The following is a 20,909-nucleotide window of genomic DNA, read 5'->3' as shown; positions in this document are numbered from 1 at the left end:
CTGACTGCAACCTCCGCCTCCCGGGTTCAAGCGATTCTACTGGCTCAGCCTCCCCAGTGGCTGGAATTACAGGCTCCCCCCACCACGCCCGGCTAATTTTTTGTATTTTTAATAGAGAAGGGGTTTCACTATGTTGGCCAGGCTGGTCTGCGAACTCCTGACCTCTTGATCCCTCCGTCTCGGCCTCCCAAAGCGCTGGGATTACAGGCGTGAGCCACTGCGCCCGGCCGCAAACACCCTTTCTCTGTGAGACCCACCTTGACAACCTCTTTAATTCTGAAACCTACCTTGCCCCCATTGTTACTCCCCAATCCCGCTTTGCTTTCCTCCACATAACTTTTCAAGATATAATTCCGTGTCGGCCGGGCGTGGTGGCTCATGCCTGTAATCCCAGCACTTTGGGAGGCCGAGGCGGGTGGATCATGAGGTCGGGAGATCCAGACCATCCTGGCTAACACGGTGAAACCCCGTGTCTACTAAAAATACAAAATATTAGCCGGGCGTGGTGCCAGGCGCCTGTAGTCCCAGCTACTCCGGAGGCTGAGGCAGGAGAATGGCGTGAACCCGGGAGGCGGAGCTTGCAGTGAACCGAGATCGCGCCACTGCACTCCAGTCTGGGCGACAGAGCAAGACTCCGTCTCAATAAAAAAAAAAAATGATAATAATTAAAAAATAATAATTTCTTGTCCTTTGTTTTCGTTTACCGATGAGCCCAAGCTCCCAGGAGTGTCGGGCATACAGAGGGCGCCTGATAGCCACCTGTGGAGGAAAGGAGGCCCGGGGCTGGGCAGAGAGCGAGGCCAAGGGAAGGAGAATACTCGGTCGCGTGGAGCTTTGGGGGCCACTGGGAGGGCTCGGGCGCCAGGCCGATCTGCGCGGAATGAGCCGCCACAGGCCGCTGGCAGTCCTACAGAAAAGCCCATCGTTTCCAACTACCTGGGACTCCACGCACGTCTATGCGCTTGCGCAGCGGCCCCATCCAGACACCCGCCTCATTGGCTGTGGCTGGTTCGCAAAAGTGGCGTTGCGCATGCGCGCTTCTTTGCGTGAGGCGGGCTGTCTGGTGCGTTTAAGCCTCCATCGTCTTTGCAGCACCCCGGATTCTCCTCCAGAGTGTTAGTGCCAGGAGCTCGGAATGTTCGTGGAACTTAATAACTTGCTTAACACCAACCCCGACAGGGCGGAGCAGGTAAGAGGTCCCGCGGCCCGGAAGGGGGCGGGACCTGGCAGGGCGGCGGAATACTGCATCCGGGAGGCGGTGCGCACGACCCCAGGGAATGGCGCGACGACCTGGCATGGGGCACCTGGGAGTTGTAGTCCGCAGAGGGTCGACCCGGGGATTGGAGTGTAGACTTGGACCCGCCGAAGGTGGGCTTCTGGGCCATCTCGTATATTCTCAAAGGCCGTACGTGCCCTTAAAAGTCTCTGGGAAGCGACCGGGCGCGGTGGCTCACGCCTGTAATCCCAGCAGTTTAGGAGGCCGAGGCGGATGGATCATCTCAGGTCAGGAGTTCGAGACCAGTCTGGCCAACATGCTGAAACTCCGTCTCTAGGAAAAATACAAAAATTAGTCGGGCGTGGTGGCGCACGCCTGTAATCCCAGCTACTCGGGAGGCTGAGACAGGAGAATAGCTTGAACCCGGGAGGGGGAGGTTGCAGTGACCTGAGATCTCGCCACCGCACTCCAGCCTGGGCGACAGAGCGGGACTCCGTCTCAAAAAAAAAAAGTCCCTGGGAAGCATGGCCGACAGGGGGGTTGGATTATATTCACGGACGTGAACTGGGGCGCCCTGGGGCGCCCTGTGCGTGTTCACTGGGGTGGAGGTCCCAGGCGCTCAGAGGAGACTGCGGAATAGGCCTGAGAGGAGAGGGGAGTTCGTATAGGCGAGCTTCCTAACCGCCCCCTAGCCCCGGAGCAATCGGCACATTGTGTTGAACGCTGCTGTTCTTACTCTTCCTCTTTGTGGTCTCTGATAGAACTGTTAGAAGCTGGACGTAGCAAACATTGGCTTGGACTAAGTCAGTCTTTGGCACCCCAGGCTGGCATGTTCTCTTCACACTCTGGGGCACCTTGAAACCTTTCACATTTTAACGTAGGAGTAACCTCTTTCAGGAGCGTATCTTCTGGCTTATTCTTTTTTTTTTTTTTTCTTTTTCTGATGGAGTCTCGCTCCGTCACCCGGGCTGGAGTGCACTGGCGCTATCTCGGCTCCCTGCAACCTCACCTCCTGGGTTCAAGTGATTCTCCTTATTCAGCCTCCCAAGTAGCTGGGATTACAGGCGTGCGCTACCACACCCAGCTAATTACTCGGCTAATTTTTTTTTTTGTATTTTTTGTTAGAGACGGGGTTTCACCATGTTGGCCAGGCCGGTCTCGAACTCCTGACCTCAGGTGATCCGCCTGCCTCTGCCTCCCAAAGTGCTGGGATTACAGGCGTGAGCCACCACACTTGGCCTGGTTTATTCATAATCTTTGTCTTCCTAATGAAATGGTGAACTCCTTTTCAATGGCAACCAGGATACTATGTGTCTAAAGCCTTTTTATGATCCCATAGTGCCAAATTGTAGCTTTCAGTAGATCCTTGTGGATTTTAGTTGCCAGGCAGTTCTTGTCCAGATGACTCTGATTACCTTGCCAGTTACCACTGGCACTTCCAAAGTCAGCCTAGGGCCAGATGAGAGAATGGAGTATTCAAGTGGGCACCAGGAAATGACAGCACCAGGGGTAACCCTGAAGGTCTGACGGTGTGAGCTTTCATATTTTATAAGTGAAAAAACCTGAAGCCCAGAGAAGTTAGGCATTTGTGGAAGGTCACACGGCAAGGAGGTGGAATGCATGATATCACTTGATCCTGACCTTCCCTGTCACTGACAGAAATAGAGGTGAGTGGAGCGGGACAGCCAGGCTCTGCAGGGACCACCCTTAGAGGTCTTTCTAGAGCTCTCCATGATCAGGCCTCTGAAGCAGGGCCATTGGGTGAACTTTGTTATCAGACATCTCTATCAACAACTGCTTCTTCCTCCCTTCTCCCTCACCCTACAGAATAGAATTGGCATCAGAATATAAAGTAGTTGGCGGGGAGGCCTTTTGAAGGCCTCTTCCAGTCCTAGCAATCTGATTTTCATTGGAGTCTCATGGTAAAACATCCTTTGTTCAGGATCCAATTCTTCCTAAGACGGGTTCCTGAATTACTAACATGAGAAGTGAGGAAGAGAAATTATTTTATTCTCTGTTTGATTTGAGGAGATGGGGTCTGAGATATGCCTGCCTAAGTAACAATAAGTGATAACTTTAATCATGGATTTTCCATAATTTTGACTTATTTTCATCTTTTCAGGGTACCTTAGCATATATATCATTAAAAAAATAAACTCTTCAGGTGTAGGAATTTAGGTGTGGACACAATTGACTAGATTTCTACACTAAGCTGACCTCTTTCCAGGGAGTCTAACCTTTTTGTGTTCCTCGTAACTTTTAGGGGAAACTGACTCTACTCTGTGATGCCAAGACAGATGGGAGTTTCCTTGTACACCACTTTCTCTCCTTCTACCTCAAAGGTATGGGACGCATTGATGCTGTAGAAAAGAAACCCAAGATGGGTGCAGAAGTAATAAAAACCAAAACTATTTAAGGAAGCAATAACAGCATTTACAAGCCAAGCCTTGGTGTTGGGATACCTAGGGGGGCTATTTTGTGAGGATAACAGATCACTGGGCCATCTCGTTCCCTCCCCAGCCCTGCCAAAGAGTGGCATGTGCTCACTGTTTCTGTGTCCTACCTTCTGCTTCTCCACCTACTGTGTGGACATTGCCTCACTGAGGTCTTATGTGGCTTCTGATTTTGTTGCTCTCTGGTCTTTGTGTATCTCGAGGTCTCTGGGCACTCGACCCCATTGACACTTTGTCCTGGCAGTAGATGCTTCCTAAAGAACGTGGCTGCTGCATGGCTGGGCGTAATGGCTCATATCTATAATCTCAGCATTCGGGAGACCCAGGCGGAAGGATGATCTGTGGCCAGCAGTTCGAGACTAGCCTGGGCAATATAGGGAGACCCTGTCTCTACAAAAAAATGCAAAAATTAGCTGGGCACACCTATAGTTCCAGCTACTCGGGAGGCTGAGATGGGCAGATCACTTGAGGCCAGAGAAGTTGAGGCTGCAGTGAGCCATGATTGTGCCACTCTAGCCTGGACAACAGAGCGAGCTCAAATAAGAAGAAGAAGAAGAAGAAGAAGTACCTAGTACTACGTCTAACAGAAATATATCTTAGAATCAGCAAAATAAGATATAACTGTTAAGAAAAAAAGTACATCTTAGAATCAAATTGCATATGTCGGGTTGCAGAGCCTCTGGGTCTCTAGATTTGCCTCAGTGCTTTTGTTTTCAGAGGTATGAAATCAGTGAGACTGGTTGTAACCAGAGGATTTATTTAAAATCAATTGTTTTGTTTTCTAGCTAATTGTAAAGTCTGCTTTGTGGCACTCTTCCAGTCCTTCAGCCACTACAATATCGTGGGACAGAAGCTGGTAAATATTTTGGAGTTCCATGGTGAGGTCCCTGAGTGAGTGTGTGTGTCACACATGGTCTAAAGCTGGGCTTTCCTATTTGCATTGTACAGAACTTAGCAAAAGAGGGACTAAATAAATATTGAGCCGGGCACGGTGGCTCACGCCTGTAATCCCAGCACTTTGGGAGGCCAAGGTGGACGGATCACGAGGTCAAGAGATCGAGACCATTCTGGCCAACATGGTGAAACCCCGTCTCTACTAAAAATATAAAAATTAGCTGGGCATGGTGGCACGTACACGTAGTCCCAACTACTCGGGAGGCTGAGGCAGGAAAATTGCTTGTACCCGGGAGCCAGAGGTTGCAGTGAGCCGAGATCGCACTCCAGCCTGGCGACAGAGCAAGATTCTGTCTCAAAAAAAAAAAAAAAAAAAGAAAGAAAGAAATCTTGGGATCCTGAACCCCTTATTTGAAGGGCTGAGGTAGCATCTCAGCATTAATTGAGACTTATTGAGACTTTGTAGAACCAGACCTGCTGTTTGTAGATGTTAATTAATCAAACCCTTCTCTACTCATTCTGGACCAGTTAAGATTTTCTCCTTCTCCATTTGAGTTTTGATTTTCGTCCTCCTTGGTTGGAGATCACACTTTGGTCTGCTGCTAAACTGGGTGCCTCCCACTGTCTTTCCCTAAGTCTAGCGCTTCAGACCCCAATGTGGGGAGCGGGACTTTCGTTTCCTGCCCCTCACCACATCATACACAGGGGCAAGAATAAGATGGCCAAGAGGCTGATGAACTTCCTGACCTAGCCTGGGCCATTACCTGTGACTAGGTGGACTTCACTGCCTGAGAATGGAAGCTGAAGGGCTGTTTTTTGGTTTTTTTTGGACAGGCCAGGCTTAGAGAGGGAGATAACTGGGCTACTCTTCAGCAGTGATCTTTAAAATGCCAGTCTTGGACTGGGCGCGGTGGCTTATGCCTGTAATCACAGCACTTTGGGAGGCCGAGGTGGGCAGATCACCTGAGGTCAGGAGTTTGAGACCAGCCTGGCCAACATAGCAAAACCCCATCTCTACTAAAAATACAAAAATTATCTGGGCAGTTGGCGTGCGCCTGTAGAGTGACACACCTTTTCAATAAAAAAAGGAAAAAAAAATATCTCCCAGAGATGCAATTCCCCCGCCCCGCCCCCCGCAAGATATAAGCAAATCAAGTCCAGAAATGTATAAGAAGAACTATACACCTCACTTGGGTTTATTACAATTTTGCAAAGCCGGTTCAGCATTTGAAAATCAGCTATTGTAATCCACCATCTCAACAGGCTAAAGAAACAAATTCATATGATGATATCACTTAATGCGGAAAAAGCATTTGACAAAACCCAAGACCTAGTCACTATAAAAATTCTTGGCTGCCAAGGGTGGTGGCTCATGCCTTTAATCTTAACACTTTGGGATCATCTCACTCATGGGGCGTGCATTCCACTCATTTATTTCTCAGAGGATCCAGACGTGGTGGCTCACGCCTATAATCCCAGCTACTTGGGAGGCTGAGGCATGAGAAGCACTTGAACCTGGGAGGCGGAAATTGCAGCGAGCCAAGATCGCACCACTGCACTCCAGCCTTGGCAAAAGAGCAAGACTCCATCTCAATACATACATACATACAAATAAAAAAAAATAAAATCCAGTCTTACTATTGGACCAAGTCACTGCCTCTTTCTCTGTTGGGCAGAAGCAAATGAGGAGGTGAGAGAATGGTAGGTTCTTTCTTTCCCATCCTTTGCAGAGAAGGGAGAACTTCTTGTGTTAGACATCAGGGCAGGAGCCCAGGGAGAACAGTCAGGATGTAAAGAAAACATGTTGTATTCCAGGGCTCTGTAGCATGGCTTTATGGCCACTGGATCTGTTTCAGGATGAGACAGCTGTGTGTTCGCATGTCTAAACTGGCTACTTTTTCTTTTACCTTTGAATGATAATCAGCACAGCAGGAATGGCATGCACAGTACTTGGCATGTGAAGTACTGGAGCGTGAGCTTCTATACTCATGGCATATTGTTGCACTTACATAAATAGACTGGTAGTGAGCAAGAGCAAGGGTGATACGATCAGGAGTCTTTCTCTGTCAGCTGCAGCTATCAGAACAAATGGTGTTGGACATTGGAAGACCCTGGGCATTTTGTGTGTGAATGAGCAGTTGAGACCTGATGTAGGGGCATGGAAAGTCTAAAGAGTTACATGTTGCCTCTTTCTTTCTTGCCTTTTTTTTTTTTTTCTTTTTTAGAGAACGGGTCTCCTTATGTTGCCCAGACTGGTCTTAAACTACTAAGCTCAAGGGATCCTCCTGCCTCAGCCTCCCAAAGTACCGGGATTGCAGATGTGAGCCACCACACCGAGCTCCATGTGACCTGTTTCTGCACAGGTGGAGCAGTGGGTTGCACATTTAGAATGCATCACTATCCCTGGGTGTTTGTTGAGCTGGACATCCTGAGCTGTGCCCTTGTTCTGGAATTAGACCCAGGGATCTGCTTTTGGTTTTTTTGAGACAGAATTTCACTCTTGTTGCCCAGGCTGGAGTGCAATGACATGATCTTGGCTCGCCATAACCTCTGCGTCCCCGGTTCAAGTGATTCTCTTGCCTCGTTTCCCAAGTAGCTGGGATTACAGGCATGTGCTACCATACCTGGCTAATTTTGAATTTTCATAGAGACAGGATTTTGCCATGTTGTCCAGGCTGGTCTCGAACTCCTGACCTCAGGTGATCTACGTGCCTCGGCCTCCCAAAGTGTTGGGATTACAGGCGTGAACCACCATGCCCGGCCAGGAATCTACATTTTAATCAGGCATCTTAAAGGGTTTCTTAATCGGATGGTAGTTCATGAACCATATTTAAGAAGTCCTTGAGGCCAGGCGCAGTGGCTCACACCTATAATCCCAGCACTTTTGGAGGCTGAGGCAGGTGGATCACTTGAGGCCAGGAGTTTAAGACCAGCCTGGTCAGTATGGCGAAACCCTGTTTCTACTAAAAATAAAAACATTAGGCTGGGTGTGGTGGCTCATGCCTATAATCCCAGCACTGTGGGAGGCCAAGGTGGGTGGATCACCTGAGTTTGGCAGTTCGAGACCAGCCTGACCAACATGGAGAAACCCCGTCTCTACTAAAAATACAAAAATCAGCTGGGTGTGGTTGCACATACTTGTAATCCCAGCTACTCAGGAGGCTGAGGCAGGAGAATTGCTTGAACCCAAGAGGCAGAGGTTGCAGTGAGCCAAGATCGTACCATTGCACTCCAGCCTGGGTAACAAGAGTGAAACTCCATCTCAAAAAATAAATGAATAAATAAATAAATAAATAAATAAATAAATAAATAAAAATTAGCCAGGTATGGTGGCACACACCTGTAATCCCAGCTACTCAGGAGGTTGAGGCACAAGAATCGCTTGAACCTGGGAGGCAGAGGTTGCAGTGAGCCGAGATTGCATTACTGCACTCCAGCCTAGGCAATAGAGTGAGACTATGTCTCAAAAAAAAAAAGAAAGTCCTCGAGCTTCAAGTCAGTGACAAGTAAAAAAAGAAAAGAAAAAAAAATATCCTGGTCTGAGCAGGGATATGCATACTAAATTTCTGCATCCCATTTTTTGTGGGTTTTTTTTTTTTTTTTTTTTTTTTTTTGTGGGATGGAGTTTCACTCTCGTCACCCAGGCTGGAGTGCAATGGTGCGATCTCGGCTCACTGCAACCTCCACCTCCCAGTTCAAGCAATCCTCCTGTCTTAGTCTCCTGAGTAGCTGGGATTGCAGGCACCTGCCACCACCCCTAGCTAATTTTTGTATTTTTTGTAGAGATGGTGTTTCACCATGTTGGCCAGACTAGTGTCGAACTCCTGACCTCAAGTGATCTGCCCCTTGGCCTCCCAAAGTGCTGGGATTATTGGCATGAGCCACCATGCCCAGCCTAGGTTTTTGTTTTTTGTGTCTTTTTGAGACAGGGTTTCGCTCTGTTGCTCAGGCTGGAGTGCAGCAGCATGATCATGGCTCACTGCAGCCTTGACCTGCTGGGCACACGTGATCCTCCTACCTCAGCCTCCTGAGTTGCTGAGACTACAGGTGCAAACTGCCACACTTGGCTAATTTTTTTTTTTTTTTTTTTTTTTTGAGACGGAGTCTCGCTCTGTCGCCCAGGCTAGAGTGCAATGGCGCGATCTCGGCTCACTGCAAGCTCCACCTCCCGGGTTCACGCCATTCTCCTGCCTCAGCCTCCCGAGTAGCTGGGACTACAGGCGCCCACAACCGCGCCCGGCTAATTTTTTGTATTTTTAGTAGAGACGGGGTTTCACCGTGGTCTCGATCTCCTGACCTTGTGATCCGCCCGCCTCGGCCTCCCAAAGTGCTGGGATTACAGGCGTGAGCCACCGCGCCCGGCCTTGGCTGATTTTTTTTTTATTTTTTTTTTGTAGAGACAAGATCTTGCCATGTTGCCCAGGCTGGTCTCAAACTCCTGGGCTCAAACGATCCACCTGCCTCAGCCTCCCAAGTAGCTGGGACTCCAGGCATGTGCCACCATGCCTGGCTAGTTTTTCTTTTAATGTGACAATTAAATGGAAATATACATCTGAAAACAGATGGGGGATTGTGGGTTGGGAGCACCCAGGGGAATGAAGACAGGCCTGTACATTGGGTGATCAGATACACTTCTGCCATGTTTGGAAGGTGTCTTGTGCCCTCTTGCAAGCTGGCATCTAGTCTGATGGGCACAGTAACTCACTGTTTGTCATGTTTAGGGTGTCAACCTGACTGTGGCGCGGGAGCGTGGGCAGCTTGTGTTCCTCGAGGGACTGAAGTCCGCAGTGGACGTCTTTTTCCAGACTCAAGAGGAGCCACATCCCCTGCAGTTTCTCAGGTCAGTCAGCCTGCAGCCCAGCCCGGAAGCACACACGTGGCAGGTGGGCCCAGACAGGGTTCCTGGTTGCTGTGTGATTCCTTCTTATTGTGCAGGAAGATGGAACTGGCTTCAGGAGACAGACACTTCATCTGGTGTTGCAGCATTATCAAATGCTGGCTCTTATCCTGGGGCTGAGGGTGGACATTTGTCCCCAAAGCTATAGAGAGGATCATTTGCTGGAAGGATGGCAGAACAATATGCTTTGCTGTGTTTTCCAGCCCTGGCTTAGAGCCCTAGTATACACCTGAGCTCTGCGACAGCGGAAACTCTGCAACGGCAAACTATGGGCTATGGGTCAGCTGCCTGTTTTTGTAAATAAATATGTTTTGTTTCATATTTTTAAAATTGTCTTTTTTAATATTATTTTTTTAAATTTATTTTTTGTAAATAAAATTTTACTGGAATACAGCCACGTTCATTTGTTTGCATGTTGTCCCTGGCTGTTTTTGCATTACAGCAACAAATAGAGTTGAGTAGTCAGGACAAAGACCATATGACCTGCAAGTCTAAAATATTTACTCTTCAGACATTTAAGAAAAAGTTTTTCCCCTGGTTTGGTATTCAGCGTCACAGGCCTGAGATTGGTTTTCCTGCTTTTCCTTCTTTCTGAACATTGGCCACAAACATAGCTCTGTGAAGACTCCCTGCTTGGCTGCTGTTCTTCCTCCACTACAAAGCGGTCCACACATTAACTTCCCCCGACCACCTTATCTCTCAGACACACACACCCTTATGTGGTGGCTGTGAGGCCATGTTTCCTGACCCTGTGTGTGACCTCACATACATCCCTTAGCATCTCTGACTTGGGGTTTCCTCATTTGAAGGCAGGGGCTGGTTACACCTCATCCCAAGATATGGGGAGATGTCCTCATTGTTAGTGAAAATAACGCAATGCCAGGGGCTCATCCCCGGAGCATAAGGCAGTAGGCCAGTTGCCCTGGGCCCTGTGCTCTGTTCCTCCACTCATTGCTGAGAAATGATGGCTGGGGGTAGTCACTAGAGAAGGCGGAGATAGTCAGTCTGGCTTGTGTCAGAAACAGGTCAAATCTGTTATGTATACAGAAGCCCTTAGGCCACTGCCACTGACCATCAGGGCATCTGAGTTGCTGTTTAACTTCTTATTTCATTATTTTTTTGAGACAGGGTCTTGCTCTGTTGTCCAGGCTGGAGTGCAGTGGTACACACACGGCTCACTGCAAACTCGACCTCCTGGGCTCAAGCACTCCTCTCATCTCGGCCTCCAAGTAGCTGGGACTACAGGGGTGTACCACCATGCCTGGTTAATTAAAAAAAAATTTTTTTTGTAGAAATATGGTCCCACTCTGTTGCCTAGGCTATTCTTGAACTCCTGGGCTCAAATGATTCTCCCCCACTGTCCCCCCAAAGTGCTGAGATTATAGGTGTGAGCTACTGTGCCTGGCCTGTTTAACTTTTTCCAGCTGTGAATGACCTCCTGGGAAGGCTTCTGCCTGCCCAATCCAGTTATCTTCCAGATGCCTTAAGCTCTTGGGTTGAGAGGCTGTATGGTGTCTCTCTTTTTTCTTTTTTTTTTTTTGAGATAGAGTCTCGTTCTGTTGCCGAGGTTGAAGTGCAATGGGATGATCTCAGTCTTGGCTCACTGCAACTTCGCCTCCCAGGTTCAAGCAATTCTCCTGCCTCAGCCTCCCGAGTGGCTGAGATTACAGGTGTGCGCCACCACACCTGGCTAATTTTTGTATTTTTAGTAGAGACAGGGTTTCACCATTGTTGGCCAGGCTGATCTTGAACTCCTCACCTTGAGTGATCCGCCTGCCTCAGCCTCACAAAGTGCTGGGATTACAGGTGTGAACCACCGCACCTGACTATGTATGGTGTCTCTTAAGGGCCCTAGGAGCTGTTTATTTTTGTGTCCCCCAGTTTCTAACACAGTGCTTTATACCTAGCAGGCCTCAGGAAATATTTGAATTATTCCTGTACACGTGCATGCCTTTTCTTTCTAACCAGATCATGAACTCTTTGTTGCCAAGAATTGTGATAAAGTTCTTTGTCCCCCTTAGCCCTTTCCTGTGGTGCTACTTGGTTCTTGATAAACATCTGTAGAGAGAGTGAAGTCTGATAACTTTTGTCCTGTCTCTCCAGGGAGGCTAATGCTGGGAACTTGAAACCATTGTTTGAGTTTGTACGGGAGGCCCTGAAGCCAGTAGACGGTGGAGAGGCTCGGTGGACGTACCCGGTGCTGCTGGTGGACGACCTCAGTGTACTCCTGAGCCTGGGCGTGGGGGCGGTGGCTGTGCTAGACTTCATTCACTACTGCAGAGCCACCGTGTGCTGGGAACTAAAGGTACTCATGGAACTGCCTTCTGTGCGCCCACCTGTGACCTCCAAGAACTCAAGACAGGTCCACACCTCGCTTGCTGTGATCTTTTTATTTGCTTGGGGTTTTGGCTTTACTCTGGTAGCGCCAGAAAGCTTTTGCTCCAGCCACCTGCTTTCCCTTACCTGCCGTTGCTGAAAAGTAAAGCCCCCCAAAATAAAGCGATGATCAACATTGCGTTCAGTGGGGCTGGTCACGTGTGGCACTGCTGCAGTCCCAGGTCTGCCAGATATAGCCTGTGTGTCCTGGGGCAAGTTATTATCATCCCTGAGTGTATTTTATAGATCAGCTAAGATAATGAGTATAAGCTACTTTGAAAATTGTAAAGGGCAATACAAGTATAGGATATACAATGTTACCTTGATTACCAAGTTATGAGGGACAAACAGGGATTTCTGCTGTAATAGAGGTTTTAGAGTTTTTGTTTTTGTTTTCTTTTGGTTAGTCAAGTGAAGCAGTGGGAGCAGAGAAGGAACAAAGAAATCTGTAACTGGTTGTGATCAGTTAGGTGTAAATACTGCTGTACTTAATAGCCATAATAGAGTTTTTAACAATAACAATAGTCCAGTCAGTAAAATAGGAATGGCTGTGGTGCCTACCTCGCAGGTACCTGACTACAAGAGTAAAGTGAGATGAAGCTTGTAACATGTCAGCACGGTGTCTGGCCCACAGTAGCACTTGTCATTGTGTAATGGTGTAGCTGGCAGGAACGTGTGGACAGTGATATGGTGTGGTCAGACTGAATGTACAGAGCAATGGGAGAGATAAGCTAACTGAGTTAGCCAGGTGTGTGGGTATCCAGCAGTGTGTGTTGAACACCTGTGTGCAAAGTCCTGCCTGGAAGCTTTGTTCAGGGAACTTGTGAGGCCATCCTGGCTACAGCTGCAGAGCCAGGAACCAGGGTAATGCAGAAAGAATGGGAGGAGGAGGAACTGTTAGGGGTGTGGAAGGCACAGTCAGGATTAGGGGTTGAGAGTAAGTAGCCAAAGTCACCTTCTGCAGTCCAGCTGGGTCTGTGACCTGCTACCACCCTCTTTTTGTAAGAATACTTCTTTTAGTTGAAAAAATAAAACTTGGGCATTGTTTTAAAAAGAAAAAGAAGGAAGAAAAGTGCTCTTGCCTCTCTCCCTCCCTCCAACGTGCATCCTTCTTTTTTTTTTTTTTTTGAGATGGAGTTGCTCTGTCTCCCGGGCTGGAGTGCAGTGGTGAGATCTCGGCTCACTGCAAGCTCCGCCTCCCGGGTTCATGCATTCTCCTGCCTCAGGCTCCCGAGTAGCTGGGACTACAGGTGCCCACCACCGTGCCCAGCTAATTTTTTTTTTTTTTGTATTTTTAGTAGAGACGGGGTTTCACCGTGGTCTCTATCTCCTGACCTCGTGATCTGTCCGCCTTGGCCTCTCAGAGTGCTAGGATTACAGGTGTGAGCCACCATGACCGGCTCAACTTGCATCCTTCTAGCCAGTCTATACAATTATGCACATATTTGGTTTTTTTCTTTTTTTTTTTTTTTTTTGAGATGGAGTCTCACTCTGTCGCCCAGGCTGGAGTGCAGTGGCCGGATCTCAGCTCACTGCAAGCTCCGCCTCGCGGGTTCACGCCATTCTCCTGCCTCAGCCTCCGGAGTCGCTGGGACTACAGGCACCTGCCTCCTCGCCCAGCTAGTTTTTTGTATTTTTTAGTAGAGACGGGGTTTCACCGCATTAGCCAGGATGGTCTTGATCTCCTGACCTCGTGATCCACCCGTCTCGGCCTCCCAAAGTGCTGGGATTACAGGCTTGAGCCACCGCACCTGGCCTCTTTTTTCTATATTTTTACTTTTTATAGAGACTTGGTTTCACTATGTTGCCCAGGCTGATCTTGAACTCCTGGGCTCAGGTGATTCTCCTGCCTTGGCTCTCAAAGTATATGCACATATTTGTCTCCCTGCATTTTTCTTCACATTACTGGTAACGTGCCATCCACACTGTTTGCTACTTCTTTTTTTCATTTAGTAATACACAGTGTATTTTGTTGTCCATTGTCCAATAACACATGGATCTGCTTCATTCTTTTCCTTTGTTTCTAGCCTTGATTGATAATTTAATGGCTGTGTAGGTGTCAGTCCCTCGTTTCTGCTGCTCACAGGCCCGCTGCTCTGGGATGAGGGTTTTCTGCTCAAAAGCATGTGTGAGAGCCTCCGGCTAGGCACACGTTTATCCGCCAGTGTATCTGAAGCAGCCGCTTTCCCTCGAACTTGGCCGACACCACCAGGACTCAGAAGCTGCAGGCACGGCCGGGCGCGGTGGCTCAAGCCTGTAATCCCAGCACTTTGGGAGGCCGAGACGGGCGGATCACGAGGTCAGGAGATCGAGACCATCCTGGCTAACACCGTGAAACCCCGTCTCTACTAAAAATACAAAAAACTAGCCGGGCGAGGTGGCGGGCGCCTGTAGTCCCAGCTACTCAGGAGGCTGAGGCAGGAGAATGGCGTGAACCCGGGAGGCGGAGCTTGCAGTGAGCTGAGATCTGGCCACTGCACTCCAGCCCGGGCTACAGAGCAAGACTCCGTCTCAAAAAAAAAAAAAAAAAAAAAGAAGCTGCAGGAACAACGGTTGAGGGTCACATCCTCCACCTTCACATGCTCTGCCTCCAGGTCCCACTGCAGTTTCTCCCGGAGTTATTCTGCACTGAGTTCCGTGGCAGCAGTCCAGCTGGGGCCGCAGCCCAGCAGGGACAGAACCCCAGCTCAGACCCTGGCCTGGCCACGCTGCTTTGTACCCCTACAGGAGCCATTTATTCTTTTTCTTTTTTAAACTATTCTTTTCTTTTTTTTGAGATGGAGTTTCACTCTTGTTGCCCCGGCTAGAGTGCAGTGGTGCAACCTCAGTGACCTTGGCTCATGCAACCTCCACCTCCCAGGTTCAAGCAATTCTCCTGCCTCAGCCTCCCAAGTAGCTGGGATTACAGGTGCCCACCACCACACCCGGCTAAATTTTTTTTTTTTTTTGAGATGGAGTCTTGCTCTTTTGCCCAGGCTGGAGTGCAGTGGTGTGATCTCAGCTCACTGCAACCTCTTCCTCCCGGGTTCAAGCAATTCTCCTGCCTCAGCCTCCCGAGTAGCTGGGATTACAGGCACACGCCACCATGCCCAGCTAAATTTTGTGTTTTCTTTAGTAGAGACAGGGTTTCACCATGTTGGCCAAGCCGGTTTTGAACTCCTGACCTTGTGATCTGCCCACCTCAACCTCCAAAGTGCTGAGATTACAGGCGTGAGCCACCATGCCTGGCCGGCTAATTTTTAAAATATTTTTAGTAGAGATGGGATTTCACCGTGTTGGCCAGGCTGGTCTTGAACTCCTGACCTCAGGTGATCCACCCACCTTGGCCTCTCAAAGAGCTGGGATTACAGGTGTGAGCCACCATGCCCGGCCTTTTATTACTATTCTTTACAAATAGAGACAGGGTCTCACTATGTTGCCCAGGCTGGTATTGAACTCCCTGGCTCAATGATCCTCCTGCCTTGGCCTCCCAAAGTGTTGGGATTACAGGCGTGCACCACTGTGCCTGGCCAGCTTTATTCTTTTTAACAACTGGACAGTATTCCTTTGAAAGGACTTATTATTCAAGCTGTCACTTTTTGGCAGGGTTGACCAAAAAGTCATTTCGGCTTGGCTAACTCCTACTTGCCCTCTGAGATTCAGCTCACGTGTGCTCACCTCCTGACCTGCTTCTCCAGGTTAGAGCGGATGCCTCTTCGTTGTGCTCCCCATATACCTCATGCTTCCCTCTCCCTTGCTCTTATCATCCTGTATTGTCAGCATCTATCTGCTCCTGGGCCCATATCTCTCACTTGTTATTTCTATTGTGGGATCTGGTACACTGTAAGTATTCAGGAACTGTAGATGGAATAAATGGGTGCCTGGCAGGATGGTGACACTTTTAATAACATTCAGGAATTCAGGAGAGTGAGCTAATTTTGAAGACTGTTGGTTTAGATGAAGTGAGCTGAAAATATGGGTTGGCTCATTATGGGTGAGATTGTCCAGTAGATGACTGGAATCAGGGTCTGGGAGCACAGGTAGGGGCTGGCTGTAGCAGCAGCAGGGAGGGTGATCTGTGAGAGGATGTGCAGGGGAGCGGAGGCAATGAGAGGCTGGCACTCCCTGACTCTGGGTGTCCCTTCCGGTAAGGAGCAGGCTTCCATCTTGTATCTGATGCAGGGAAACATGGTGATCCTTGTGCACGACAGTGGAGATGTGGAGGATGAGGAGAATGACATCTTGCTGAATGGCGTCAGTCACCAGAGCCACCTGATCCTGCGGGCTGAGGGCCTGGCCACTGGCTTCTGCAGGGATGTGCATGGGCAGGTATGCAGGGGCCTACTGGGCAATGGGCTGCTTGCCCGTGTACCTATGATTCTTGACTGCATAGGGGAGAGTCAGGCCTGAGGGACTGTCTGGTTGGGACATGACTTCAGGTGGAAGGGAAACACTGGAAATTGTGAGACTTCAGGTAATAGACCTGCTCCAGATGGCACTTAGCCTCATGGACCAACACACATATTCCATGGGGATCCCATTTGTGACCAAAGTGGAGCACTCTTAAAGAGGAGACAGCTGTCTACAGTGGAATGCAGGGCATGCCGTCAAGTAACAGCAAAATTTCTCTGCAGTACTGCAGCAGGCATTGTCTATTCAGGTCAACACTGTTCCTTTTTTTTTTTAGACAAAGAGTCTTGCTCTGTCGCCTAGGCTGGAGTGCAGTGGCGCGATCTTGGCTCACTGCAACCTCTACCTCCTGGGTTCAAGCAGTTCTCTGCCTCAGCCTTCCAAGCACCTGGGATTACAGGCGATCCACTGCCATGCCTGGCTAATTTTTTTTATATTTTTAGTAGAGACGGGGTTTCATCTTGTTGGCCAGGCTGGTCTTGAACTCCTGACCTTGTGATTCACCCCTGTTTGCCTCCCAAAGTGTTGGGATAACAGGAGTGAGCTACCGTGCCCAGCCTGTTCCTTTTAAAATAATAACTCGGGGCCATGCATAGTGGCTAACGCCTGTAATCCCAACACTTTGGGAGGCCAAGGCAGACCAGTCACTTGAGGTCAGGAGTTCGAGACCAGCCTGGCCAACATGGTGAAACTCCACCTCTAATAGAAATAGAAAAATTAGCCAGGCATGGTGGTGCGGGCCTGTAGTCCCAGCTACTCAGGAGACTGAGGCAGGAGAATCGCTTGAACCCAGGAGGCAGAGGTTGCAGTGAGCCGAGATCGCACCACTGCACTCCAGCCTAGGCGACAGAAACTCTGTCTCAAAAAAAGAAAAAAGAGAAACAACCTGGGGAGGCCATACCCATGGACCAGGGTTGCTGCCCCAACTGCTGCCTCTTACTAGAACAATTGGAGTACTTGGGCAGAAACTGAGAGTCCTTCTCTGGGAGGGAAGCTGGATTCTACCCCTCTAAATGGGCTGCCGTGTGGCTCTCTGCCTTCTCAAACTTCTCTTCTGGAACCACTCCCAAGCCTCCACCACAGCTTCCTGGTTAACTTCATGTTGAGCACTCCTGACCCAGTAAGAGTGGCTAGGAGTCTTGGCCCAGAGTCCTTCAGAGGCAAGGCTGGTAGGTCACACAGAGGACCAAGCCCAGCAGTGCTATGTCTGTAGTGCTGCAGCAGGGCCTGAGGAGAAGGTGCTGCTGGGCAGCTGTGGCCTCTCTTCAGCCAGACCCCCAGAGCATTGTAGTCAGCGGAAACACCATCAAAACAGGTATCTAGCCTTCCTGGGCCTCTGTATTGAATGTGCAAATTCTAATGGGATTTTTAAAATTAGTCTAGCCCACAAGTACAAAACCATGCTTAGAAAAAAGAACAAAGGGACCGGGCGCGGTGGCTCACACCTGTAATCCCAGCACTTTGGGAGGCCGAGGTGGGTGGATCACCTGAGGTCAGAGTTCCAGACCAGCCTGGCCAACATAGTGAAACCCCGCCTCTACTAAAAATACAAAAATTAGCTGGGCATGGTAATGCGTACCTGTAATCCAGCTACTTGGGAGGCTGAGGCAGAAGAATCGCTTGAACCCAGGAGGCAGAGGTTGCAATGAGCCAAGATTGCGCCACTGCACTCCAGACTGGGCAACAGAGTAAGACTCTGCTTAAAATAAAATAAAATAAAATAAAAATAAAAATACTTTAATGGTCTTCCTTTGAAAGACTTTTTCCTGGCCGGGCGCGGTGGCTCAAGCCTGTAATCCCAGCACTTTGGGAGGCCGAGACGGGCGGATCACGAGGTCAGGAGATTGAGACCATCCTGGTTAACATGGTGAAACCCCGTCTCTACTAAAAAAAAAAATACAAAAAACTAGCCGGGCGAGGTGGCGGATGCCTGTAGTCCCAGCTACTCGGGAGGCTGAGGCAGGAGAATGGCGTGAACCCGGGAGGTGGAGCTTGCAGTGAGCTGAGATCCGGCCACTGCACTCCAGCCTGGGTAACAGCGCGAGACTCCGTCTCAAAAAAAAAAAAAAAAAGACTTTTTCCTTCTTTCTCCTTTTTGTTTCTCTTTCACATTTTTTGTATTGAGCCAATATGACTACTGTAATGGAGGGGAACCCTTTATTTGTAGTTAGCTGGTGATAGGCTTTATTTTACAAGTTGGCCCCATTACCAGATGGCACGTCTGACTGTCATCTCATAGAGGCCTCAGCTGAAGGTCACAGAGAAGCTAGGGTGGGGCTCCCAGTGGAGCAGCTTCCTGGGGTGGTTGCTCCTCTTTCATTCTTCTCTGTCTCTGTAGCTGAGAATCCTGTGGAGGAGACCATCGCAGCCCACAGCCCAGCGGGATCAGAGCCTCACTTACCAGTATAAGATACAGGACAAAAGCGTGTCCTTTTTTGCCAAAGGAATGTCTCCTGCTGTTCTGTGACCTGATTTGGGAGCAGCTGAAGCTATGTAGGACTGTTTTTGGATGTGGAAGATAGAGCAACCTTGCAGGAATGGGTCTTTCTCCTCTGTAGTAGTATTTCAGGCTGGACCGCTGACTCCACTGTGACCAAGGAGGATTGAGTGCTGCAGTGATGGCATGCCTTGGCTGTCCTGGGCCCTGTTCAGAAAACACGACAAGGTACCACGATCCTGCCTCTGCTGAGAGAGGCTGGATGCTAGACCCAAGTGAAAGGGGTCCCTTGGAGCCTTTGTTTAAATATGCCTTAGTCCTAGCTGCCCATTTTTGGTTGACATGCCTTTCAGAGCCAGAGAGGGTATAAATGTGCCAGCCAGGAGATGGCACCAGATGGCAGGTGTGCAAGGTGACAACTAGGATAATCATGGCTAGAATAAAGTAAGTTTCCACACTGAGGCTTCCTGTGGGTTGTCTTGTTCAATTTCCATCCTGGAAAGGTACTTCCCCTTTCCCTATGAGTCCAGCGAGGAAACAGACCTAGAGAGGTTTGGAAGCACACAGGCTGCACAGCAGGCTGTAAGTAACTGCGCCTCACTCCAAAGTCCACACTTGCTGACTGATAGTCACGCAACCCAGAGGCCGGCTCCCCACCCAAAGGTGGGGACCTTTCACTTCTCCAGTTTCTGTGGTGCCTTGCCTTTGTGCCAACAAATCCTAGCCGTTAAGGGCCTGACACCAGGGCCTTGGCCACATGAGACCCTGTGTAGGCGCAGGTGTGTATGGCCTTGGTGAGAGGGGTAAGGGATGTTCTTGCTGCCAGGCAGATCGGGCCTTGGCGAGGAGCTGGTGCCTCCCTCACCTGTGAAGACTGCGGGAAGTGAGCTCTTGCCTCTGCATCCTTTAGGTGACAACTAGTCCCACTCAGCCCCTCAGTTGAGGTCACCTCAGAGTAGACACCAGGTGTATTCTAGTAAAATGGGTGTTTTTTTTTGGTATATAAATTATACTACAATGAATTTTATCTTTTTTTTTTTTTTGAGACGGAGTCTCGCTCTGTCGCCCAGGCTGGAGTGCAGTGGCCGGATCTCGGCTCACTGCAAGCTCCGCCTCCCGGGTTCACGCCATTCTCCTGCCTCAGCCTCCCGAGTAGCTGGGACTACAGGCGCCCACAACCGCGCCCGGCTAATTTTTTGTATTTTTAGTAGAGACGGGGTTTCACCGTGGTCTCGATCTCCTGACCTTGTGATCCGCCCGCCTCGGCCTCCCAAAGTGCTGGGATTACAGGCGTGAGCCACTGCGCCCGGCCTAATGAATTTTATCTTAAAGAAAATGAAAAAATAATACTATTTTTGCTATATACTAAGGAACTTACATAGCTGTTATTTTCTTTTCTGTTTTTTGTTTTTTTGTTTTTTTTTTTGAGACAGAGTCTTGCTCTGTCGCCCAGGCTGGAGTGCAGTGGCACGATCTCGGCTCACTGCAAGCTCCGCCTCCCGGGTTCATGCCATTCTCCTTCCTCACCCTCCTAAGTAGCTGGGACTGCAGGTGCCCGCCACCATGCCCAGCTAATTTTTTTGTATTTTTAGTAGAGACGGGGTTTCACCATGCTAGCCAGGATAGTCTTGATCTCCTGACCTCGTAATCTGCCCGCCTTGGCCTCCCAAAGTGCTAGGATACAGGCGTTAGCCACCACGCCTGGCCTTTTTTTTTTTTTTTTTTTGAGGTGGAGTCTCGCTCTGTCACCCAGGCTGGAGTGCAGTGGCGTGATCTTGGCTCACCACAACCTCCGCCTCCTGGGTTCAAGCTATTCTGCTTCACCCTCCCGAGTAGCTGGGATAACAGGCAGGTGCCACTGTGCCTGGGGTTTAGTAGAGACGGGGTTTTGCCATATTGGCTAGGCTGGTCTTGAACTCCTGACCTCAGGTGATGTGCCTGCCTTGGCCTCCCAAAGTGCTGGGATTACAGGCATGAGCCACCATGCCCGGCCTCTTTTCTTTGTTTTGAGACATGGTCTCTCTCTGTCACTCAGGCTGGACTGCAGTGGTGTGATTATAGCTCACTGCAGCCTCAACCCTCTGGGCTCAAGGGCTCTTCCCACTTCAATCTCCCAAGTAGCTGGGATTATAGGTGCGTGTCACCATGCCCAGCTCATATCTGTTGTTTAATTTTAACTTTTTAGATTTTTAGTCTTTGGGAAAAATTTATCACACTACTCTTCAAATCATACCATTGTGTATGTTT

At 49.3% G+C, this 20,909-nt stretch overlaps 1 protein-coding gene across 5 annotated transcripts; it reads left to right on the top strand.

Annotated features, from left to right (window-relative positions):
- Positions 1 to 1,019: 1,019 nt before the first annotated feature.
- Positions 1,020 to 19,124, top strand: LOC105480386 (elongator acetyltransferase complex subunit 6). Of its 5 annotated transcripts, XM_011739134.3 has the most exons (7): positions 1,020 to 1,189; positions 3,480 to 3,558; positions 4,455 to 4,525; positions 9,285 to 9,403; positions 11,564 to 11,765; positions 15,998 to 16,144; positions 18,564 to 19,124. In XM_011739134.3, exons 1-7 carry the CDS (start codon positions 1,136 to 1,138, stop codon positions 18,690 to 18,692), a joined length of 801 nt encoding a protein of 266 aa, XP_011737436.1. In that variant the 5' UTR covers positions 1,020 to 1,135; the 3' UTR covers positions 18,693 to 19,124. The 5 variants fall into 5 exon arrangements, with proteins under 5 accessions (XP_011737436.1, XP_011737437.1, XP_024648120.1 ...); XM_011739135.3 differs by lacking the exon at positions 4,455 to 4,525; XM_011739138.3 differs by lacking the exons at positions 1,020 to 1,189; positions 4,455 to 4,525 and adding an exon at positions 1,249 to 1,368.
- The last annotated feature ends 1,785 nt before the right edge of the window (positions 19,125 to 20,909 follow it).

This window comes from Macaca nemestrina, chromosome 2 (assembly GCF_043159975.1).
Source record: "Macaca nemestrina isolate mMacNem1 chromosome 2, mMacNem.hap1, whole genome shotgun sequence".
Lineage (NCBI taxonomy): Eukaryota > Metazoa > Chordata > Mammalia > Primates > Cercopithecidae > Macaca > Macaca nemestrina.
Note: the sequence above shows the minus strand (reverse complement) of the source record. Positions and strands in the feature narration are given on the sequence as shown.

Bases quoted from the DNA above. Each gene is read 5' to 3' on its own strand.
- LOC105480386 (XM_011739134.3), top strand. From the start codon at position 1,136: ATGTTCGTGGAACTTAATAACTTGCTTAACACCAACCCCGACAGGGCG. The intron at 1,190-3,479 runs GTAAGAGGTCCC...CGTAACTTTTAG, and splicing joins ACCCCGACAGGGCGGAGCAG to GGGAAACTGACTCTACTCTG. The intron at 4,526-9,284 runs GTAAATATTTTG...TGTCATGTTTAG, and splicing joins ATATCGTGGGACAGAAGCTG to GGTGTCAACCTGACTGTGGC.